The sequence below is a fragment of the Phaenicophaeus curvirostris genome, chromosome 6 (assembly GCF_032191515.1).
Source record: "Phaenicophaeus curvirostris isolate KB17595 chromosome 6, BPBGC_Pcur_1.0, whole genome shotgun sequence".
Classification (NCBI taxonomy): Eukaryota; Metazoa; Chordata; class Aves; order Cuculiformes; family Cuculidae; genus Phaenicophaeus; species Phaenicophaeus curvirostris.
Window position 1 is genome coordinate 6,993,409 of NC_091397.1, and position 26,001 is coordinate 7,019,409.

At 42.1% G+C, this 26,001-nt stretch overlaps 1 protein-coding gene across 1 annotated transcript in view; it reads right to left on the reverse strand.

The window, feature by feature from the left end:
* Nucleotides 1–5,088: 5,088 nt before the first annotated feature.
* Nucleotides 5,089–26,001, reverse strand: part of RHEB (Ras homolog, mTORC1 binding) — a 46,174-nt gene continuing 25,261 nt past the window's right edge. The window contains exons 3-8 of the mRNA XM_069859290.1: nt 21,985–22,052; nt 18,848–18,930; nt 14,525–14,581; nt 14,377–14,424; nt 13,748–13,829; nt 5,089–5,596 (exon numbers count right to left, since the gene is read on the reverse strand). Coding sequence (XP_069715391.1) covers nt 5,504–5,596; nt 13,748–13,829; nt 14,377–14,424; nt 14,525–14,581; nt 18,848–18,930; nt 21,985–22,052 — 431 coding nt within the window. The 3' untranslated portion in view covers nt 5,089–5,503. The remainder of the gene's footprint in view (nt 5,597–13,747; nt 13,830–14,376; nt 14,425–14,524; nt 14,582–18,847; nt 18,931–21,984; nt 22,053–26,001) is intronic.

The following is a 26,001-nucleotide window of genomic DNA, read 5'->3' on the forward strand; positions in this document are numbered from 1 at the left end:
TCATCACAGGAAACATCCATATCCCAAGTCTTTCAGAAAGCCATGTTGCTTTAAAAAGCTTAGAGATTTCTTCACATACCTTCCTACAGGATCATTTTAGCTCATTAGATATGGAATAACATTTGCGTCTAAGACTTTCCTATGAAAAAAAATTTTGGCTGTCTTCTGAAGATGATGATCACGTCTTGTGGGCCACTCCAGAGCAGCAACAGACCTCAGAGCGAAAAACCATCCTTATGCCTCAAGTGAGGATTTCTATATTAAATCCACATTGCTCAATTAAGACCCGGCCTACCTCATGGCAGTTGCCAAAGCACAAATTTCCACTGGTGCTTACACCATTCCCAGTGCCTGGGCACGCCACGTGCTGCCTCCCAGAGCTGCTGGGGAGGCTGGTTGCACTGAATGCAGAACATCTCAGTGAACCATTCAAGAGAAAGGACCTTCCAATGTGCCTCCCCCAAGACAGAACCCATCGCCTGTTGCTGGAAATGGGAATCAGCTGCCAGGCAATGGTTTATGGGTTTGATGCGTTTTCTTCATTGTGGATGCCCCAAGACATAGTCTCTGCAGTCTTTCTACCAAAGGCAGCCATTCCACACCCTGAGCCATCACCCATTCTGCGCTGCTCAACACCTCACGTTGTCCCACGAGCTGTATAGACTCCAAAAGACCTCCGCGAGCCTGAGCAAGCCCTGTCACACCATGACAGTTCAGATCTGGCCATATTCCCATTAGGAAAAATAGTTCCTCACCTTGGAGTTCAGATTTGCTCGTCAGGTTTAGCCAAATATTTATTAGCAGCATTACTGAGACAGATAATGAAAAAAAACTTGCAAAAGCTTGGTTTTTTTGTCTAGGGATCATAAGAAACAAGCAATGTCCTGAGCTGGAAGGGACCCACAGGGACCATTGAATCCAACTCCTGTCCTGGCATAGGACAAACCCAACATTCACACCATGTGTCTGAGGGTGTTGTCCAAATGCTTCTTGAATATTGTCAGGCTGGGCATGATGACTGCTTCCCTGGGGAGCTGTTCCAGTGTTTCACTACTCTCTGGGTGAAGAACCTTTTCCTAACATCCAACCTAAACCTCCTTCAGCACATCGTTCTGCCATTTCCTTGGGTCCTATCACTGGTCACCAAAGAGAAGAGATCAGCACCTGCACCTCCTCCTCCCCTTGTGAGGAAGCAGTAAACTGCAATCTAGATATCTCCATAAGCATCTGAGATGGGACTTGGGATTTCATTTTGGAAAACATCACAAAGCCTGGGGTTTGGAGTGAAATCCTTTCCATTTTCATCTTTTTTTCAAAAAGGGAAGGTTCTACTAGGGAAATAGGACACCTGTGGAAAAGCTGGATGCTGAGGAGACCAGTCACCCAGACCTGGTTCAGCCACATTCGTGCGGTGCCATAGCGAGTTGAAGGCATTTGGGTGAAGGCTCTCACTCCCCATCCTCAGCTGTCAAAGGGAAGTAATAACGACCTTATTAGATGAGGTTGCCAAGATTAGTCAGTATTAGTGAAACACTGAAGATGAGCAGTACTGATTACATAAGGACTAATTAGAACCTGTTGATTTCTCCCTTCTCTAGAGGTTAAAGCACAACAGTGCTAATTAGCAGGATAAGGCCAGGAAGCCTGGGAGCATCCTCACCACCCTGCACCACGCTCATACTGCACTGCAGAGCCGCCTGCGACATCTGCACGGAGCAGCAGCACAAATTCTTTAGCAGCAAAGGTGTAAGATCACACATTTTTTGTAAAGAAGGTAAAAACACAAAATGTGCACCACGCCACAGGCCACCTGTTTCATTTTGGGCTGCTGCCTATCTTACCCTTGAAAGGAAATGGTTGCAAGCTGGGATTGACCCAGCTGAGTGATTAATACTCACCCCTGCCAGAAACAAGGGTAACTGCAAGAGCAATGCCTGATGTCCCTATTCACTCCCAGGGTGCAAGTTTGGATGTGGACACTTCTCTGTTGAAAGAAGCTAGAAAATGCAAAGCCTGAAGTCTTCACCATCGCCTCCAACGCTGCAAGAACTTCTTCACTGAAGTCCAAACTCAGCCCATGCTGCTCAACCCTTGGTTGGGCAAGGACATAAGGCTGCTTGGTTCAGACACGATACAGCTACTACAGACACAAGGGAGCAGTAAAAACACTCTTCCAGCTTTTTTTCTTTTCCAGCATGCATTCACCAATCCCTTACAGAAGCTAGGAAGAAACATTATCACACAATCATAAAATGGTTTAGGTTGGAAGGGACCTTGAATATCATCCAGTTCCAAACCACCTGCCATGGGCAGGGCCACCTTCACTCCATAAGGCTGCTCACAGTCTCATCAGACCTGGCCTTCAACACCTCCATGACTTCTCTGAGCACTGGAATGATTGATAGGAATGGTTGGACTCAATCTGGTGGGTCTTTTCCAACCTGGTGATTCTATGATTCTATAAACTTGTTCCAGTGCCTCACCACTCTCACAGGAAAACATTTCTTCCTAATTTCTAATCTAAATCTCCCCTCTTTCAGCTTAAAACCATTACCCCTCATCCTATCCCTGCAGTCCCTGACAAGAGCCCCAGCTCTCCTGGAGGCTCACTTCAGGTACTGGAAGGTTGCTATAAGGTCTCCCTGGAGCCTTCTCTTCTCTAGGCTCAACAACTCCAACTCTCTCAGTCTGTCCTCGTACGGGAGGTGCCCCAGCCCTCAGATCATTCACGGCCTCCTCTGGGCTTGCTCCAACAGACCCATGTCCTTTCCATGCCGAGGAGCAGAAGACTCCACAGACACAACGCAGGCTGCCTCCAAGCCTTCCCCCATTGCGGAGTTAATCAGGCAGGGATAAACTTTGCCATGCATAGAAACAACAGGAAAAATCATGACCACATACCAACTTTCGGCCTGCGGTCCATCTTCTGCTTGCCGAGCTGCACCTGCCCCACTGCTTTCCTCGTCCTCAGCGTTTCCTTGCGCGGCAGGCTGGGAGACGGGCAGCTCAAGCCTCTTGGGCTCAGGATACTCGGAGGTCTCTCAGTATTCACATAGCAAAGCAAGGAGTTGGATGGGAGCACAAGCAAGGCAGAAGTCATTTCCAGAACAGTTTTAAATCCATGCAAGTCAATGGGAATTTAACTTGACTTATTGTAGTTAAACTTTGCTCATTTCCTCAACAGGAAAGGGATCTTTGCTCTTTCAACTGTGCCAGCAACCATCCCTTAGGAATAAGGCTGGGCCCTATTAAGTGTACATCACATCTTTTTCTAGCTCAGGACAGAGAACTTACTTTCCTTCGCGACTTACCTTTTAATCCATGCACCATTCATCACAATTCTCCAGAAGCCTCCAAAGGATCAAGGCAGCTGCCAGGCAAGGCTGTATAAAACCATCAATTCCAGGCAAGCGGTAGCTTGCTAGATATTCATTTCTTGCTTCTGTACCTAACACATGGCTTCCAAGATTGCCAAAGATTTAGGGCTTTCACAGTGAAGAACCCCAACCCGTGCCAGCAATTAAATCAGTACAAGGAAGCAGGAGGCTGCCCCAGCCTCCTTCAGACTCCAGCTGCTGGAAGGAGCCATCCTGAAAAGCCAGCTGAAATCTCTGTACAGCAAAGGACAAGTAGCTCACTCATCTCACCCAACCACACATTTTGTTGAAACTGCAAGACGCATGGCTAGTCTCTAGGTCTTGTTAGCTGAGAAAGGCTTGGAGGAGTGGAAAAAATTACATTTCTTACTGGATGAGGCAGTGATAGAAGGCAGTTCCAGTGACAGAAACCCACTGCACAGCCCCACCTCGCTCTGGCTCTGAAGCAAAAGCTTGTGCTGGTTTCCCAAAAAGCGCACTCTGCTGAACTTCAGCCATCCGTCACGTGTGACGATCATCCAGCTATGGCAGCTGTGCTTGGCACAGACTAGGAAAATTCAAGTAACAGAAATGAGCTTTCAGAACCCTGTGGAAATATCCTAAATGGAGAGGAAAAAAGGCAACTTTTTTGCCAGGAAGCCAGTTAATCTCATGTTGATCAAAGAAAATAAAAAGTTTTTCTATGTGCACTGTTAATTGAGGTGTTTGGACAATCCTCCAGATGAGGGTTATCACTGTACAAGAAAAGCAAGTGCCGCATTTGTATCCTTTAGCATGGACTGAAATGCAAAAGCTCATTCTGGTTGCAAAAACACTATAAATTGCCCTTCCATTTTACTCCTGTCAGAAATTAAGTTTTCAAATGGACATAAAAATGCATGAGACAGACTTCATTTAATAAGCTGTTCCCCAATTCAGCCTCATTTTAATGTTGTTGGTTTGGGGTTAGTTTTGTTTTTAAATACAAAGTAGGTCAACTGTGCATTTTTTAAATACGCAGTTGAAGTAGTTTCCAGACATAGGAGATTCAGGCTTGTTAAGTCTCTCGTCCAAAAGCCAAGCAGACAGTTGCAGTTGGTTAGGGGATGCTGCCAGAGCAGTGCTGGGACTTTGACACTGCAAATGGCCAGGTGCCAGGAGAACACACACCTCTATCAGCGCTGTCCAAATGCAAAAGTACAGAAAACCATGATAAACACCCCACATCAATTGGTTCGGGATGTGCAATTTCTTTTAAATGACATTTTTGTTTTCTTAGCAATTTTTATTCTTGTAACCTGGATCTTCCACTCTGTCCTAACAGCATTCCTACTCACGAGTCTCCATGGGCAGTCTGTAGTGCAGGGGTATGCTGGTCCCTCTCCTGGGATGGATCTGTGCACCCTTCACTCCATAACTCCTAACAGATAAAGGGAAAAAACACAGCGCAGGCAGTCTGACTGGAAATCCAAGCCTTCCTTTCCAAACCAAAGGTGTCCCTTGTGCCTCCTTCCCCATGAACAGGCACAAAGCACAGCTGTGCTACCTGGCCAGCCTGGAGTTCTAGTAGCAAAACGGGCTGGGATCACTCACAAACAACTTCCCGAGCAATGGTCTAACAAACCACTGGCTCCCAGGATCTCAGGCTTCCTCTTAAGGTCAGCAGGTAAACACCTTCCACAGAAAAATATGTTGATATGGAGCAATCACCAAAAAAATCATAAACACGACATTTAAGGTTTGCAGCTATTTTATTTACAAGTATACATTTAACACAAAGAAACACTGATATCCAAGCCTAGTTAATAGTAGTGTAACAATATGGATCATTTTGATGATTATTCTAACCAACAAACTACACTGAAAAATTAATGCCAGTAAAATTCTTGGTCATAATATTAAGAAATACAATATATAAATTGAAAATATGATTGCTTAAAATTTGAAAATGGAAGTGAAGCCATTTGCACAGGAGTCAGAGTTTAACATAATCTGAAGGGAAAGGCTCCAAACCAACTGTTTATCTTTCAGGTTAACAGAAGAAAAAAAAATAAAAAAAAGAAGCATAGTTTATCCTTAAAGGTAACGGGCAGTTTTGCTTCTTCAGGTAGAATGTATTCCCAGTGTTTTCAGGTTTTGCAGTGGAATTACATTACTGAGCATGAAGACTTCCCTTGTGAAGCTGCCCCATCGATTTTTTCTGCCTCCAAAATTATCCTCTTAAAAACATCAACGGCAGTCTGCAAAGAGAGAGAGAACAAGATCAGCAGGGAAGAAGGAACTGCCCGCTTACTGAAAAGTAATAAAAAAGTGATTTATTAAAGCCCTGTGGAGAAGGACTTGGGGGTACTGTATCCTGGGCTGCATCAAAAGAAGTGTGGTCAGCAGGGCGAGGGAGGGGACTCTCCTCCTCTACTCTGCTCTCATGAGACCCCACCTGAAGTACTGTGTCCAGTTCTGGAATCTCCTACATAAGGATATGGAACTATTGGAACAGGTCCAGAGGAGGGCAACAAAGATGATCAGAGGGCTGGAGCACCTCTGCTATGAAGATAGGCTGAGAGAGTTGGGCTTGTTGAGCCTAGAGAGGCTCCATGGAGACCTTATAGCGGCCTTCCAGTACTTGAAGGAGGCCTAAAGGAAGGGACTTTTGACAAGGGCATGTAGTGATAGGAGGAGAGGGAATGGCTTTAAATTGGAAGGGGGAAGATTTAGATTAGACATGAGGAAGGAATTCTTCATGATGATGGTGGTGAGGCACTGGCACAGGCTGCCCAGAGGAGTTGTGGCTGCCCCATTCTTCGAGGTGTTTGAGGTCAGGCTGGATGAAGCTTTGAGCAACCTGATCCAGTGGGTGGTGGCTCTGCCCACAGCACAGGCTGGAACTGGAACTGGATGATCTTTACGGTCCCTTCCAACTCAAACCATGCTATGATTCTATGAATGTTAGCAGTTATACTGCCTATGCCAACAGATAACATCCAACACTCATTCCAAAATCAAGGAGGGAAAACGTGGTAATTTCAGTTCTGAGCGCAGCCTTTTAACACCTCCCTCTACAGCAATCCTCAGTTATTTTCTCTGTCGCTGCAGGAAGGACAAGTTTGAACTGAGCCAAACTCACAACAAAGCTGATAACAGTAATTCAGCTCTATTTTAAATAGTAAGCTTGTTCTGAGTGACTGACGGCAACAGAGATTTTCATGCTGCGGTGCTCCAGAGAATAAACCCATTCATTTCCTCTAAGTAATCATTACAATTCCGAGTAACTATAAATTTTTCCGCTCTTAGCACTGACTTTGTGCAGCCCAGGTTACATTAATATCCTTGACCTGTGAGAGAAAGCGCTAAGTATCTAACTCCACCATGTACTTATTTTATCTATGGGTAAAGACCAGTATTAGACATGGTACAAGAACATAGAATCATTAAGTTTGGAAAAGACCTCCAAGATCATCAAGTCCAACTGTCAGCCCAGCACCCCTGTGCCTACTAAACCATGTCCTGAAGTGCCACATCTACCCGGTTTTTTCTGAATGCCTCCAGGAACTCCCCTGGACAGCCTGTTTCAATGCTTCACCACTCTTTCAGTAAAGAAATTTTTCCTAATATCCAATCCAAACATTATGGGAAACGTGAGTCAAACTAGCCACTGTCTAATATGAATCAATCATTTGATAAAGTCCTTCAAAGAGGGTTTTATATTTCAAACAGCTTGAGCTATAGGATACCTATCACTGCCATGGTCAGGCTCACACAAGCATCCTAGCTTACTGTGTGGAACACACAGGATTAGACAGAGTCCTCTGCAAAACTCTGTGCCACGTGCACTATGGACCCTTCACTTTTTCAGACGGAAGGCAGCACAAGTGCTCTCAGAGAAGTTACTTGTTCTGGTATCAACTCTGCTTGGTCTACGCCAAGCCTGCTCCCTCCACACTGAGGGCAAAGCAACCTGGTGAGAGAGGCTAAACTCCAGGTGATGAAACAAAGGGCATGGGCTAGAAGGGTGATACTTCCCCAGGCACACATGCCAGTGAGCACAAATTGTAAATCCTAGGATGGAAAGACACCGTTTCCCATGAAAATAAGTTTAACTTAAGCAAAAACACTAAGAAAGGATGTCAGCCCACTTGAGTGACTCAGGAGATCTCATGGAAGAATTTGATTAAGTGTAGTTAGGTTTTGGTGGGCTTTTGTTTGCTTGTTTTTAAGGATACTGAAAGATAGGGAGAATCAAGTGCCTCGGGCAACACCACGAATGCCACTTGCAGTAACTACCTCACATTTTTAAAGCAGTATTTTCAAGATTCACTGGGTTTTAAGGAGTTCATGGATATGTTAGCATCCATCAGAACATGCAGAGACTACAACATGCAGCATCTGAGATTGCTTAGAAGTAATTTAAGAATAAATGTCTACTGTAGCCAAGGACAAGTCTAAAGTGCTTTCCTTCTCTATATTTTCAAGCTGAAGAGTCACCGTATGATCAGTATTTCAGCATGTGAATCTTCAACTTGGAAACGGTCTCCTGATCATCTCAGACATGCCATTTAAAATTATCTAACCTCTAGCCATCCGTTTCATGAATTCCAAGCACATGCTCTTTAGGAAGAAGAGTATATTCATTACACAAAAGCAGCCACATTATGAAATAGGATAAAAGGGGGTTTTGTTGGTTTTAATCAGCAGCCTGAAGAGCACCTTGTGATTTATGACTGTGTTCTGACCCAACAGATGTTTTTCTGCCTCCACAAGGTATAATTCTTCATTGGATAACTTCCAAATTAATTCCATTGACTAAAGTAAACCCACAACAACCTTAAAAGAATCTTACCAAGATTAGACTGTATTTTAAAGTTTCCCATATTTATACTGTTGGTACCCAATAGTACCTCTGGAACTATTGCAGCTGATGAAGTATGTTCAAAGAGTAGAATTTCTCCAAATAATGGAGTTTCCCTGCAATCCCAACCAACTCAGACAGAAATGGCTCATTAGTCCAGTACTACAGAACACATTAGCAGACTCTAGGAGAACTATGGTCAGGACTGCAATTACTGTCAAACTGGTGCCACTAATGAAGAGTTTCCTTTAATCAAAACTTGGTGAGGCACTGATATACAAACATACTGCTTCCCTATTTAGAGTTGACATTTTCAATGGTTTCATTTTAATGCAGAAGTTCTTTATACCCCTGCTTCAAAGCATCTATTAAAAAAACCTCCACAACTTATTCTGTCAACCAAGAAGCTGTACATTCTCTGTCAAAGACGTGCTGTTTGGAACACTATGACGTAGGAGTTCACAGGGCTTGTTAATTCACTTCACAGAAAATATGTATTCACTGAGAAGATTTAATCACTGTCCTCCAGCAAACCCCTAGGAATTTGAAATTGAGCCCAAATATGTTGCAGAATTTTACAATGAGTTTTTAAACAATGCAGGAAGCTGTTTTGTGACAAGGAATAAAGAAGGCAGCCAGACTTTCTACGCATCTGTCTCCATATGGTCTGATTACAGAACGTGGGTCATACCTAGCCTACAGAAAGCCATCTGGCTTCCTTCTACCTTTCTCCCCCAAGGAAACAAAACAGATGTCAGCCTGGGCAATGCACACTGCCTAGAGAACTTAGCACCATGTAAGAGACACCAGAGGCTCAAGTGCTTCTGTAGATGTGCCCTGCGGTGTCAGTGGAACAGATGGTTCAGGAGGTGCAGTTCTCTCTGCACAAGCAGGGAGCTGGGAACACACTGACCAGAGTCAGTGCAGGAAGGTACAAACACCCAAACCCAGCCCACAGCCTCCATGGTCGGCTCATCCTTTGGTATGTTCAATTTTTCAGCTGTGCCACTTGTTTTATTATTTTTAAGAGGAAATTCTCAACTGCTGTTCTCCTGGAGCCCGTGCAGGTCCACGGTGGAGCAGATACCCATCTGCAGCCCATGGAGAACCCCATGCCAGAGTAGGCTCCTGGCAGGACCTGCAGACCCATGGAGAGAAGCCCACACTGCAGCAGGTTTGCTGGCCGGACTTGTAATCCTGTGGGCGACTCACAGTGGAAAAAGCCTGCTCGTGAAGAACTGCACCCCATGGAAAAGACCCACACTGGAGCAGAAATGAAGCCCGTGGGAAGGGCCTATGTTAGAGAAGTTTGTGGAGAACTGTTTCCCATTGAAGGGAACCCATGCTGGAGCAGGGGAGGAGTGTGAGGAGTCCTCTCCCTGAGGAGGAAGGAGCAAAAGAGACAACGTGTGATGAACTGACAGCAGCCCCCACATCCCCTGCCCCCTGCATCGCTCAGGGGAAGATGTAGGAAAAAAAAAAGTCAGGAGCGAAATTGAGCCTGGGAAGGAAAAGTAGGGGGAAGGTGTTTTATGATTTAGTTTTTATTTTCTCATTATCCTACTCTGATTTGATTGGCAATAAATTAAATTCATTTCCCCAAGTTGAGTCTGTTTTGCACATGATGGTAACAAGAGATCTCTCTGTCCTTATCTCAATCCTCGAGCCTTTCATTGTATTTTCTCTCCCTTGCCCAGCTCAGGAGGGGAGTGATAGAGCAGCTTTGGTGGGCACCTGGTGTCCAGCCAGGATTCACCCACCAGAGGAGGATTTTTTTTTTGCTACTTCCTTGCCCCTTCTAAACAAGATTATCTAATAAATTTCACATATCTGGGTGAACACAGTTTGACAGCTCACTGCTCCCTAAATTCCTCCAGCAAAGGTTGGCTTCCAGCTTCGACTGAGGTTATGACCAATTTGGACTCTGGCTGTATTTCAAACAGGTACCACTTTATTGTACTGGGATGAAGGTGAAGTACTATGCTATGGCCTAGGTGAAACAAAATAGGGAATTTCACAAGAAAGGCTCAAAGCTCCTGAAGTCAGCCAAAGCAGTTCAATGTATCTGGTAATAATAAAGCAGCTTAAGGAGACAAGACAGTAATTGCCCAGCAGTAACCTAAAATCGGCCTTTTCTATTAAGTCTCAGAATTGCCTTCTCAAAGCCCCTCAAAGCCCTAAGTGACTGGTAAATTGCTGACATGCAGGTTCCTCCAAAAGTCCTACAGTGTCATCCTTGTCTGGAGGAATGGACACATATTTGACCTTGGGTACTCTCACCAGCTGCTACCACTTATCCTCAGTGCAGCTTTGATCTTTGCCTCTCTTGCTTTCCATCTATCCAAAGTCACATCATGTCTGGAATGTGGTATCTTTTGGTAATTCCTGGCAGAACAGGACTGGTTTGCTTCAGTTGCTCTATTTCATAGTACGCATGTTTTTAGGACTCTCAGATGCTCCAAAAGGGATGGGTTTTTTCAGCCAAAGGAGGAAGGGAGAAGTACTGATGCTCTCCCATGCTCTTTTAGGGCAAAAGGAGCCTTTGCTGTCAGAACTTGTTACAGGGAATACCTTCTCTGGTTTCAACAGTTCCTTACAAACAGAGGTGTTAAAGGTGTTAAAGAATAAACACGACTGAGTTTGGTCTGACCCCTGTAGCAAGGAGACCTACTCTCCTAGCTGCTGTGAAGAATATCATGTAACAAACCAATTTCAGATCAGCACACTAGGAATTGTCACACTTTTGCTAGACATTACCCAATACAGATGGCTAGGTTTCAGAGAGAAAAGATTAACAGGCTTTCCCCCAGCCAGGAAGATTTGAGCTCTCTGCTGAAGTTCTTAAGCTCTAAATTCCCAACCCAGTCCAGCTCATCCCTTTAAGCATTGAATTAGCCTTCTGTAAAGCAGAGAATCTTAAACAGTTTTGGAAGGAGTTTAGACTTAATCTTGATAGGCAAGTTACATTTGCTGTACCAAGCCAGCACAGGGGAAGATTTGGATGAACCTCCAAGAAAAATGTGCCAACAGACTGCCTTTTCTAGTACTACTGACTGACGTAAGGTGAATATTCAGTACCAGGAGAATACTCATTGTAATCAAGTTCAAAAAAAACCCTTCCCTATCCCAAACCATATTCAGAGTAATAGAAGACATCCTGTCTTGACAGAGGTTGGTATCAGCCGTTTTGATCCTGTCTGATTAGGATTTGGAGGATTTGGAGTGTAAGTTCAAAGGTTCTCCTGGTCTAACTCATAGGAAGTGATGCTGTCCCATCTTACTACCTGTCTGGTGTCTCCTGTTCTCCCCAGCACCTCACAGGTCTCTGCTTCATACTTTGCTCTTCAAGCTCCATCTTCCAACCCTTCAGAGGTCAGTATTCCTCCACAACCATTTGTGAGAAGACGAAGGCAGCTGCCCCCATTCTGGGTTCCTTCACACTTTCTTTCGTACATCCCAAGCCTCCAAAGGAAGCACACCAGCAAGCCTGAAAGATGGTCATGTGCCATAGGCACCCACCTCTGAGGAGAAACACAAACTTCCAAATGTCTGAAGACAGACAAAATTGCCAAGTGTACTATACAAGAGGCATGAGGGAAGAATTGCGTTCAAGCACCTGTTTCTAACAACCTGCATCTGACTCCAGAGGGACGGCATTTACAGTGACCTGTGATTACTATCCTGAAGGACCCTACTGAATGAAAGATGTCCTTGCCAGATCTTCAGCAGCAAGAATGAATACTTCTAATTTTGGGGAGAATTCATACAGGACTATACAGAACTTTGAATATCTGATATTCAATTGTGAACTGCTCTAAAGTTTGCTATAACTTAATACTGTCTGAGACTACAAACAGACACAAATAGACAGCAGTCAATGGAACTTTGTTAGTACAGCAATATAATATGCGAGACATGCCAAGCATTATATAAAGCTTGCAGCTCCTTTGCATAAACACACCCAATTTTGTTTTGAACCAAGAACAATACAAACTTCAGAGAAGTTATCAGTAAGATATTCTACTAGATATGAATTGGTACACTGTTACAGTTTGTGAACATGTGCCAAAAGAAAAAGAGTACAGGCAACAGCTTTGCCTAATCCAAAAGTACCAGTGTAGTTTAAAATAAGAGTGGGTAGAGGGGGAAATCAGATTCTTTTCACTGGTTTATTCTTCACACTGTCCACTTACTTCCCTTGGGTATGTATTTGAAGCTCTCCAGCAGTATGGAAAAGATATTGAGGAATCTCATGCATTTATCATGCCCAATTTGGGTGTTAATGCAAGTCTTAGTTTATTAGTACTTTTCTTGCTGGCCAACTCCAAGTGTTCCATACCTGGAGAAAAAACACCAAGTTTTTCTTCCAGGGAAAATCCGACTTTGCTCAAGTGACTTGTAGAATTGTTGACAAAAGGCAGCAGACAAAAGCTATTTGGCTTGCTTTTGGGAATGGGGGAAAGGGAAAGAAAAGCTGCTTGAACAGGTCTTGTTCTAGCTATAAGATTGCCCTTTTGGTGGTGATGACGTTATCACAGAGGCCAAGGATGTAATACACTTGGTTAAACATGAGACAACAAACATTTCTTCATAAGGACTCATTTATTTACAACTAGCTTGACAATGAGCGTTTGACCCTATCTTACGTTTTTATTTTCAAGAAGCAAAACCTGTTGGAACTATAGAGGAAAAAAGAAACAAAGAAGAAAAAAATAAAAAGGGGAGGGGGCTGGGGAAGACAGCCACCCCAATCTGCAGTGTTACTTCAAGCTCAAACCAGAAGACTCTTGTAGCTTAGGTATGCAAGGTGTCATATCAACGACAAAGTATTACTAACAGGTAGAGGAACAAATTCAAATACCAGAACGTATTTAGGAGGTATTTTGAAGAAAGTCAGTTACAGCAACCAAGAATAAGATATTACTTAACATGCAATTAAACACTTTCTGTGATAAGAAACCAGCAAGCATAAATGTGGGGGAGTTATACTGGATCACACTGTGCAACTTCATTGCAGCTGTACCACAGTAGTATCTGACAGTCTCCACTGTGTTCTAATCTTTCTCTGTTGGGTTTTGTTTGTTTTTCAGAACCCACGAAACAAATATTCCCCACATTAGAGAGACCAAGCCTTGCCTAGTACCTCAATACACAAGGTTTGTCCCCTTACACCACCTCACTCCTCTGCAACTGCAATGACCTCCTATTTAAGGTAACTGCAGCAGATCAGACCCTGTTCCACCCGCCAGGAGGATTTGAGTTTGTTTGGCACTAACTGTTCTGCTATGTTCAGTGAAGCTTCACTGTCAGTTCTTCACTTCCTCCTTCCATTTATAGTTGCATGGAAAAACTTGTATACACAAACGTGAATGCAGACAGTCATTTAGTTTCCAACCATCTACACAAAATATCTGTTAAAGTGCATGCAAATAATTAAAGCTTCCTTTATGAAATGCATGCAAATATTTAAAGCTTCCTTTATTAAATGGAACTGAGTCATTCCATTCCATTCACATTATTCGAATAGCAGTCTTAAATCAATTACCTGATTTTCTTTAGCAGAAGATTCCAAGAAAGCTGCATTCCAGGATTCTGCTAAAGCTTTCCCTTCTTCATAGCTGATCACTCTGACCAAAGAAAGAAAAAAAAAAAAAGTATGTTTCTTTGTAATTTGCAAAAGAATTGGAATTTGATATGTTAGGAAAGTCCTAATATAGTACTGAAGCACATAAATAAATGTAGTAGGAATGTTTTGTTAAGTCTGATCAAGAGCATTTCCTTTTGGCTGCTGTCAAATAAGGGTATTTGTACTGGGCCAGATAAAAGTGCTATGTGACCCAGAAGAGCAGTTGTCCCAAAGTATTGCTTTCATAATTTGTTTGTTTTCATAATCTGTAATATAATCTGGCATTTTGCTGTTGTGAAAAATGCACTTTTGTTACTTGCTTTAAAAAAGAAAAGTATTAAATGACCATCTCTGGAACCTTATGGCAAAAGTCAACATTACAACAGAAGTTCATGGCTCCTAGTTCACATTGTGGACACAATTCCTTTGCCAGTATCTTATTTTAACCTACAATCTGATTTTAGTTACAGAAAGCCAAGAACAAAAGTAGCGCATTGAAGCCACAGGAATGCCGGCTGCTGCCTTGCGTATCGCTGGAGTTCACATACCGTTCCATATGCAGGTCTTTTTTATTTCCAACCAGCATAATAGGTATTCTGTGAAAGAAAGTTCAGAACTTCAGAACAGTTATAGTATACTGAACAAAGTACTAGCAACATGCCTGCAGTGAAATGAGATGAAAGTGTCACTACTTACTGGACTTTTCCCACCATATCCAATAACTTGCCATGGATAACTTTTATCACTTCAAAACTGCAAAATAAAGGGATGAAGTCACACATGCACTCCAATGTTTATCCTTAATACCTAATACACAAGCAAATAAATGCATATGTAAGTTGCAGTGCTTGAAACTTGCCCTATGTATAGTGGCAGAACTACAAATGTGCTGAAAGTCTTACAGCTCTGTGTACAACAGATAAAACGGCCCTAGAAGCAGCAGACTTCTCTCTGCTACCATTACAGCTGCCCCAGTTAGGATGCTTGCAGAAATAACAACATTACCTAGGACTGATGCATCTAACACAGGATCACTAGAAGCCCCTCCCACCTCCCATCTGTAGCACGATATTTAATTGCTGGAGCCCAACAACCCTGGATGAACATGTCAAATCAAAGCAGTTTCAAAGAGAAAGTATTTAGTTATGCACACTCCATCCTGAACGAACACATTATTTTTTTTCTAAAAACACTTACTGCATATGGAATTCTTTAGTTTTATTTATGTGAAAGCCAAAAGACTAAATCGTAATTTTCTATGGGAAGTGAGTAAATTCATCTGCAAGATGGTACTGAAACACTGGTCATTCAAATACTTGCCATGTGTTCACCTACCACGTACGTGAAGCTTGGATGACAGGAGAGAAGAAGCAGTACTATGAAATACTAAGAAGCCAAAAACCTCGCTAACAGAATCCACTGCATTTGGCATTTAGAGCTTGAGTACTTTGAGGATGGAAGAGCAGATGTTGTGCTCTAAGTATAATATGGAAAAAATGCTGAAGTGCATAATGTGAAGTGCACAAGTCAGATTTTTTTCAATAGAAGCACAGGTTCACAGATGAGACACACAACTACGCCAAAAAAAAAGGTGACCGAAACTTTTCCAGCTTCCAAGGTTGTTAGCTACTGCCATGTCTTGCCTTGCACTGCATTTCAATTAGAACTGAAACTCTTAAAATCAGAGCAGCACTCAAACACACTTCCAACTCAGAGCTCTCAAAGAACTGGTGCATGAAAAGACTATTCAAGCTATTTGAATCATTAAAACTTCTCTCTTCTTGAACAATTAAACACTACCATATTTAAGAAGGATTTTCTTTCAAGTAGGTCAATTTGTATGACTTCAGCAATAATTTCAAGACTGAGTAGAACACAATATTTCTCCACGTTCAGCTAATAGTTTTAGTATAACCTACCAAGAAAATGAATTCTTTGCAAATAGAACTGTGCCACAGCCTGGCACAACTTACTGTTAGTAACTCAAGTACGGTACTACAAATTACATAACAATGTGGAATCAAGGAAAGGACTTCAGTGTTACAGAGCTAATGCTGAAAAGGTATTAGTGACATTCTTGTCTTCAGAAGTCATCTTGGACTTTAATTCTAACAATTATTTCAAAATTAAGAGTTAAATTGAGCACAGCCATGACAAAGTTGAGAGGCGTTGCCACATACAAAACTAGGTGACCCTGCAAACTGAAAGAGGAATAAAAATACCGCAAAAAAAACCTGCTACAGACCGCAAGACTGTTTCTCAGTCTGAAGTAACAGGAAAGATCTAGCGACTAGCCACAGGATAACTGAATCACTAATACAATACAATCACCGTTTCCTTTCCACTGGTAGGTTTGCTGCTCCCAGCACAGCTCAAGAAAAGTCATGCTATGGCACAGCTCCCCAGCAAGCCCTCACCTGAGCTTCCAGTACACAATGCTGTAAAGTATTCTTAACTCAGGATCTTCATTTCCTAATTCTGTGCATACGCTTATCAAGCAAAGTTCATTCCCATTTTTAGTAAAGAGACTAAGAATGAACAACTGGTCTTAATTAATACATCAAGGTGGAAATCAAAAGAGAAGTGCTATTTAAACTCAAACACAATCATGACAGAGAAACAAATTGCTGAAATCTGCCAAGGAAAAAAATTGGCTTGACCAGATCAATTTAATGTTCTAGAAAGCTTTCCAAATTAATAATGCTAGAAGGAGCAGAGGCAGAGTTTGAGACAGATACTGACCCATTCAAACAGAGCATCATCAAATCAAGTCCTGAAACAGCAAGAGATCTGTATATCATAAGAGGTATTTTCCAGTTCACAACTTTCCAGTTGTGACAAGTAAATAAAGTTACAGCCAACAGCTCAATGCATGAAATACAACAAAAAACATCACTAGCTGTCCAATAAATGTGTTACACAAATTCATGGAACACAGCAAGATAGAAAATAGGAATTTAATTAAGCTGAACTAGAGCAAAAGCCTTCTAGTAACCTTGCTGCTGGAAGCCTGGGAATATGAAAAATGTAGGGCATTAGCTTCTGCTCAAGGCCTATTTAAGCTTCCCACTGGAGGTTAGCAAGGAAGATGATAGTTTAAAAAAAAAAAAAGCATTCAATAAGGTTACTGTCAAAGCTCTCACCTTGCTGGATCAATATTCAGATCAATATACACACTTTGATGGAGGTCAAGACAGACAGGGACTGTAATTCAATTGCCTGGGCAACTTGTCTAAGCCACCACAGTATTTTAGAAAATTGTTCCCATTGTCTAACACTGTCTTGATAAAGAATATAAGGAACCAAACAAGATGGGATCACCGATACTTTGAATTTGAAAGGAAAAACCAAAAAAACTTGGAATAAACAGTTCAAATCCAAAATACTGAAAAAATACTATCTACCTACAGTCTTAACATACCTTGTTCTGTTAGTATTTTCACCATAATTTGGTTTCTATTTTAACCGATTGAATGCTACCACAGAAAACAGATTTTCATTTCTTTATCTGGGCTGCCAGGCTCAAGACATCATAAGGTAACAGCTGGAGTAGCTGAAGAAGAACATGTCCTTTAGCTGCCAAGCAGGGAACCGCATAAGCTGCGGAAGCCTCCAAGAAACTGTGTCGATTTTGTCAAAGACATTTTTGTCCTCACAGTACCACTTATCAGTGAACATTTTTCTCTTCACTTCAGAAGCGGAGGGCTGCCTACTTAAGGCTGAGAATAGTAACTGTATTTCACAGAAGTTCTTCATCACCAACAATGAAGCTTAAAAAAAAAAAGGAGTTAGGTAGTTCAGTATCTCGACACACACGAAAGCCTAACATCTGTTGCACCTCCTCCAGATCACACATGCTTGCCCTGCACTACTTCAGAACTGAAGAGGAAAACCAAGAATGAAGGACTGCCAAAACCAGTTAAACATTAAAGACCTTGCAAGCAACAGATATTTATAGCCAGACTATATTCTTTCTTTGAGCAGATCAGAAAAGCCAACAGGCAAGTTGTTTTACCTGTACTTCATGACTGTCTACTAAAGAGCACTTGAGACGACCAGTTTTGTCTGCTTCAGAGGAAGAGACATGGAATGGTTCAGCACTTGTAAAAAGCTGATCAGCTTCCTTGCATGTAGAAGGGAACAACTTCCCTTCTACTCAAAGAGAGTGAAAGGCCTAATGTCTTAATCATTCTACTCAAACAAAAATATTAAAAAAATAGGATTATTTTGACTGTTGTAACAAAGATACTACACAACACTAGAAAGTTAACACCTATTCAAGAATGATCGGTATTTAAACAAAGCAAGAGAATCATATGAGAAGCAAAGTAATGGAAGATGAAAAGACGTTATGATGGCCGAGATGCTTTTCATAAGTCAGTGACTCCAGCTCCAACAGACTCTACTCTCACATCAGAACAGGCTGCAGCCCACAGTGGGGACAAACTGGATACCCTAGGCAATTTTTCAAATAACATATTTGCTGCAGAACAGCAAGAATGAGTCTCCAGGCCAAAAGTCATATATTGATATACAGCTGTTTATATGAAAGTTTGTGATGCTTAGCTGGAACAATCCAAGAAGTCAAAGAAATCTCAGCACTGTAATGAGCTACAAGGCCAAGGGACTGATCTAGCAACTAGTTGGGTACTTCACATAAATGAAGAGCACCCTCGCAGTTCATATTTAAGTTCAGCTTTGTATCTGATGCCTAGGCAATGAACTCTGCTTATTCCCGAACTAATTCTGCATACTTCTACTTAACACCTTAAAACAATGTAGCTCAGCACTGTCTCATTTCTTACACAGAATCTTACTTATCAGTCTGCAAAGTGTCTGTGACATTTGGAGCTAAAGGAAAATTTCTGATAACCCATTTTTATTTCCATTTTACTTCTAAGGGAAAGAGAGATTAAACTAATGAAACACATATAAAGAAAAACTTAGCAGAGGCAGGAGCAGAACCCAGAATATAACTAGTTAGTACCTGAACCAGAAGAACACAACAGATTTTATTACCTTTTTATTGACGTGACTGAATAAACAAGAATGTAGCCATTGATGTCTATGGAGTACGTCTGAGGAAATATGGAGTATTCATCCTGCAGAAGAAATATTGCATTTAAATTTGCCGACTGCTACAGTTCATAATGACGTTAGCAGATTCCCAGCAGTTAAGTCGGTCTATTTGTACATAAGGTGCAGGAGCATGTTGTATAGGAAGTACTTTCAGAATTAAATTAAGTTTTCTCATCATGCCAGACATGGAATCTTTCCCAAATTAAGAGAATGCTGAGTCAGTCTGTATACTCTAATCTACAGCTTTTTTTGGTTTATTCCCTCAAAGACTATGGATCAGCTGAAGCTATTCCCAATCCTCTTATCTTGCTTAATTATCAGTTTGAATTAGTACAAAACATCCACTCTGTCCTAGCACTAATTAGCAATTACATCTCTTATCTTGCTAGCGGAATACATTACAAATTCCTAATTTCAACAGCTGACGACAGGATTTAGCAGTTCATTATTTTATCTGACACTGACCACACCTAAGTTACCTAAAGGGTCTGTTAGGAAGCAAATAACAGACTGACCAACTAACTAATGTTTATCAACCATCGATGCATGACATACAGCTACTAATTGCTTTACAACAACTAGGAGTTTACATTATACGAGAACTGTGTAATTAAAAACAGACAACAAAGTAAATGATTTAATAACTGATTTTATTACCCCTGTAGGAAAGGAACTGACCAAATCGGTAAATGAAACTGACTGACACAGTGCAGGAAATGCAACGTAAATACCATGAAACCCACACTAAAAATCTAAATTGTTCCACTAGATGTTCCCAGGGAACACTGACATTTCGACAAGAGCCATGTTTCTTAATGTAAGAGTTCTCAAGTTTTTAAACCTGTGCTTATGATGTTAATTTTAGCTTAAGATCACATAACCTCTCTGTATATTGTCATGACTGAACAGATGGAGCAATGCAATCACGCAGCTTAAATCTAGACAACTGAAAGGAACCAAACGAAGAAAAAGCCTTTATAAATCAACTTCACAGATTCAGCCAAAAATGTCTGAAAGACTAACACTTGGATAAAAGATGCCCTTATTGCCTTATTGCTGAGGGTAGCCCTCTCCCATTTTCACTGCAGTGCCAAAATGCCACTTCAGTTGGCTGCGTAATCCCAAAGTCAATACAGAAGGGATGTGAGCTAGTCTGCGTGTAAAATAGGTGAAAGTGCAACTCTGTAGTTGTTTGACTTTACCCGGAATTTCTCAGGACTGCCCCAGCTGGAATTTGGTGTTAGATAAGCTTTCCTTTTGCACTCCACTTCTGTGATCCTGTACCACGACTCCTGTTTAACTGACTATGCAAACCTGAACAGATAACCACGAAAGGTCAAAAGGCACGGGACAGAAGAGGAGTACCAAGAAAAATACGCGCTGTAATTTCAACTGTTTCTAATTCATTACTTTGTTTTTAGCTAGTTAGGAGAAGGAAGAAAAGCTGTTGTGCTTCCTGAACTTGGAGGTAAAATTAAGAACTCTGCCAAGTGACAAAACAACACAGCCATAACTTTAAGTCACAACGAAGTTTTCAAGTATGTAACAAATGTACGATATAATCCTTGCTATACACTATAAACGAAGACTCCTTATGAATCATTAGGCAAGATGGACTTGAGAAAGAAACCTGTCCAAGCTACACTAACATCATCTCCCTCCTCTAACCCTGCGAACCAGAACTCAAAGTTCAAGTCATTTATAGGAAGAATCAAATCTGAAAATAACCACAGGCTGGGAAAGAAGTCATTTTGATTTTATAGTACTGTATAACACTAAATCAACCCTGAAAATAAATCTCAACAACAGAGGTACATTACTGGTGAAGTTGCACTGCCTTCCCAGAAAGCCATTTCTTCCTCAAAGAGAAACCTGGCTTTTATCACCCTGCTACAATATGAGACGTAAGGCAAGCACACATATATGGGCACAAAGCAAAACCTATGGCACTTGCGCTGCTGTTCACACTGCACAGCCTCCCCTTCTCAGCCCTGTAGAATACTCCGAACAATCCTGCCGCAGCACTTCTCACCAGTATTGTATTTTTAATCACTTCAGACACCTCTGACAGATTCTGAGTGGATATAGCGTTGCTGACTAGCAGCACAGGCTGACACCAGGTAAATATGGCGTGGTTATTCTTAAGTCATGTAGTTCTCTTTAAAGAAAACGACCAAACATACCTAGAAGGTTACAACCCTTCTGAATAGTGTCCCAGTTATGAGCAAGTGTCCTGCAGCTTTAAAGCCTTAAGTACTGGCACCATATTTTACAACAGTATGATTGTTCAACATTACTCATAATTTGGAAAAATCCAAAGGCATGATTTCAAATCTCTTGGAAAGTAAGAACAGATAAGAAATAAGTTTAGGATAAAAATACAGGGGTTTAAACAGTCCCTGTCCTGTTTTTTTCCCCCAATATAGTCTTTCAAAAGGCAGAGTACTCCTGTGCATGGAACATGCCAAGCAGCACTAGGTAATGAACACTTGTACTTCTTGAAGCTACTGACCATGCTACAAGGCACACCTCCACGGCCTCCTCCTGTGCTCCCCATAATTACACAAAGGCTCAGAAGCATGCATGAATCATCACCTACTTAAAGATGTAAACAAACTGCAGTAGTTCACTGGTGGCCAGGTAAGTACTACCTATACGCATGTGTCTGCTCCACATAACTACTTCATGGATGTAAGTCATGGTGGCGTAGCTGGAGCACAAAAATGGGGAAGTCATTAAAAACTTCTCCATGGCTTACTGATGTGACATTTTCCATTCTAGTTTAGTTCACAAATATCAAGCAAGCTACTTACAAACTTTTGGTACAGAGTTAAGGCAGTTCTTTCTTTGCTTTTTTAGGCATATGTTCAATAGACAGGAGGAAAAAAAAATGAATCAAATCCCCACAAAACTGTTCAAATTAACACTACAGAAATATTGGTGATTATCTGACAAGACAGAATCATTTAAGTTAAACTTCAGCTATAAGCGCACAGTTACTACCAATTTAGCTCAACAAGCATATGGACACTTGTTTTAACTCTGAAGAAAGATTCAAAGAAAGAAAAGTCACTTACTTGGCCAGCAGTGTCAACCAGCTGAAGGTGATATTCTTGGCCATTTACTGTGATCAGTTTTGTAAAAGCTAGAACAGATAAGAAATACACACACATTTTAGAATTTTAAACAAAGAAAGGATCAGAAGTCATTCATCTATGCCGCTGCCAGCCAAGGCACTAAGAAAAAGAGCATCAGTTACAGGCTTTAAAGTCTAGATCAGACAGCTATATTCTTAAGTAGCACATTACAGACAAAACCACTCAAATTCACTTCAACATTTCAAATTTCAGAAGATTTTCACATTGGATGCAGCATTTTCTCCTTCACTTCCTTTGAAATGCATGTAAAAAGCCTTTTTAGTCTTTCTTTTTAAGAGACTTCCAGGCAAGGTTCACTTGCAGTAACACAAGACACTTGTATACAATTAGCATCAAAGCTAACTTTGAACTTATTATAGGATAGATTCCTCAGTTTCCAAGCAGTTAAGCAAAATCAATTTCCTACATGTAAATACCATCAGGTACCTGATCCGGATTGAAAAATTCTGAGGGCTCACCCACACACAGCTTAACTTCTGCATAGACTAAACCTACACAATGAGAATTTAGCTAGCAGCTCACCATATTACTACTGAGGGGTCGATAGGCTGGTAGCAAAGAAGTACATTCAGTCCCTGAAAGTGATGAGCGTGGCTTCTCTTCCTTGGATTCATGAAATGCCAACGCACTATGAGCTGAGGAATCTTACTCAGTGTTTGTATTACGCAACTGCTAAAGCAAACAGTGTCACAGCTCCTGCAGGAACATGCATTTCCCAGCGCTACCTGCACCAACCAGAACACAAACCAGGCTTCAGAGCTTCACTTTTGCCTTAGCATTGTGCTCAACACGTGACTACAGGAAAGTACTGATATATTGAGCAAAGTTTGTGTTGTCCTCTGGTTGAGGTGGTTTTCCCAAATGCTGACAAGTTCTAAGAAGCTTTATCTTTCACTGCAGCAACGGGCAGGGAGATAGCTAACACTGCAGCAAACTGTTCATTGTACTCTAAATTGCCCAAGGACAGGTTGAGGAAGTTGGGTTGTTCAGCCTAGAGAAGAAAAGGCTTTGGGGAGCCCTTACAGCAGCCTTCCAGTACTTAAAGGGGGCTACAGGAAAGCTAAGGAGGGGCTCTCAATCAGGGAGTGCAGGGATAGGATGAGAGGTAACAGCTTTAAGCTGAAAGAGGGGAGACTTAGATGAGATAGTAGGAGAAATGAGATAGTAGGGAATCCTGTGAGGGTAGCAAGGCACCGGAACAGGTTGCCCAGAGAAGTCATGGATGTCTCATCCCTGGAGGTGTTCAAGGCCATGTTGGATAGAGCTTTGAGCCTGACCCGGTGGAAGGTGTCCCTGCCCATGGCAGAGGGGTTGGAACTGGATTATCTTTAAGATCCCTTCCAACCCAAACAATTCTATGATTCCCGAAGCTCCAAAGTTCTCAATCCCACTGTGCAGTCTCCTGCCTACGCGCTCTGCACTTTGTACAGGGTCTCCTAGAAGCCAAAGTTTGCCAGCTTTACTCCTTCCCGCCAGTGCTTGCTGCCTTATCAAGCCTCCACAATGAGAGTACTATCTTGAGCAAGTGGGCTGAAATATCTGAAGCTGGAGGTTTCAGCCCACCTAGTAAAGCAAAGCACCCTTTTTTCAAAAGGGAATAATTCAACAGCAAAGCCAAACTAATGCAGAGTGTCTCAACAAACAGTGTAGAGCATACCTACAGCTTCCATTACACTATTGACAAGCACAATTTGAAATGGAGCCTCATGCAGATCACTGCCTGAATGCTGTTGTCATCACTGCATGAAATTTAGGGTTATGAAGCAAGAACCCACAACAGCTTTCTGCCTTGGATGAATAATGCGGCGGGGACAGAAGCAACCATTTGTCTGAACAGATGTCAACATGCAGCTTTGCTATATACTGTATCACTGCTACAAATTGGAGGGAAAACAGGCTCATCCGTAGATGCATTGCATTAACAGGTATATTAGAAGGAACGGTCCCTAGTCTCTTGACACTTCACATACACAAAGCCCTCTGCAATCAAAGCAGCTTCAAGAGCACTCAGCAATCAAAGTAGCTTCAAGAGCCTCATAAAGTTAATATTTTAAAAGGGACAGAGACAGATTGCAGCTTTTTCAGACCATTCTAGAAGCCTAGAATAGACCCAAAGACATCATCATCATCTGTACTGGAAGCAGAGTGCGACAGAGCCAGTGGAAGGGAAACAGTGGAGGAGTCACCACAGACTGGGTGAGGAGAACTGTTAGTTCAGTGCAGAGGCTTGTAGTTCTAGGAACAGCCCACTGTGTGAACACAAATCTGCTTTGATACAGTCATAATTAATGACTCCCATTTCCTTACTGAAGCCTCCTCAAAATAGCCCTGGTAAGAATTTAATCTTGGGGAAAAAACCTACAGCTGTATTAAATGTGATTAGTGATCCACAGGTCCCTTGATCCATCCCAATTCTATCACCCACCATCCTGTGACACGCTGCCTTCTGCGCTGCCCATGAGCAAGACAATTGATAGCACAATTATGGCATTCTATGGCCCTTCCTGGTATGCCAGGACAGATTCCAGCAAACCTAAGCTTAACGTGAGCATCTGCAAATTGCAGCTCATCAGCTGAAGCAGGAGTAAAACCTGTTGTACCTCCACAAAGCACACAGATCTCGGAAAAAAGACATGCACACAGCTTGCAACGCAAAACTCAAGTGTAGCTACATGAAGAAAGCTGCAATCCCCTCCTTCACCTACAACTGATTCCTAGTCCTGATGCACTGATGAAACTTGGAGAATTTGGTGCTGCAGAGAACAGCACATCACCAAAGAGACCTGTGTGTACAGCTGAGGCTGTAACTGTCAACAGCTACACAGCAAAGAAACTAAAGCCACTTTACCATCAGAGAAAGTTCTGGGAATGTTACCTGCAGAGCGCAGCCCTGAATGCTGCTACAGGTCAGCAGAAGTATAACTAACATGGCAACCCCATCAGCAGCTGATCATCATTACCCTAAGATCAAGTACATTTCAATTAGACTAACATGAATTAATTGATTTGCATATGCAACTCCAATGGCAGCTGCTGTGAAAACAAGCAATTCTGATAAAAAAAAAAAATCTCTTCCAGACACATGAACACAGGCTTTTAGATCAATAGGGCTACTGAGTAAAGGTACAGGAGTAGCATAACATCATTTTCACAGAGCTATGGGCTGGTAGCTAAATACATCCACCTTGTAAGGGTTCCCTGGTTACCACTTTCCGCACTCCCCAGTTCCAAAGGCAATGCCTGTCACTGATCAGCCAGGCCATCTTCTACGTCATGGAGATATATAACGCAACAGAGCTATTTTTAATATTTCCCAGAAGCCCCACTTCCACCTCTTGAGCAGGCTGCTCATCAGCATCTCCTGGGAAGAAGCATATCTCATCCTTCCAGCACAGCAGCCGGGATATGCATGGAAGAATTCTAGCCTCAAAGATGCTTCCAGCAGATTCATCTCACCCTATAGTTATCTCCTCCAAAACTACTAGGGCACCTCCAGTCCTCCTCCCCTTCTGATATGCTTCTACTCGCAGTTTTATTTAAAAACATGGGATGGAGGTGGGAAGCTCCTGGGCAAGACCGTTACTTTCCTTGGGGATTTACTGAGCCTGGTTAGGGGATAAAGGAAGATCACAAAGCTGTGGCACAGTGCTAGAAGTCTCTCTGAAACTGCACATAAAAGCAGCAAGCAGCCAGGAGGCCTCAGAGGAGCTGGACAGCACATTTTTGAGACCTGGGCAGTCAAGTCAGCTTCCCTGCAACACAAACCCACTGTATTAATGATAACCAAAGACACACCTGCAAAGATGGGAGTGGGTAGAGCTATGTGCACATCTTCATTATCTATTCCTTCTGACCTATTTGCGTTATATTCTGAATTAAAAGTCTGATTTTTACTCCAGTAAAATCTGTGTTTTAAATTGTTCCAGTCTCAGCTCA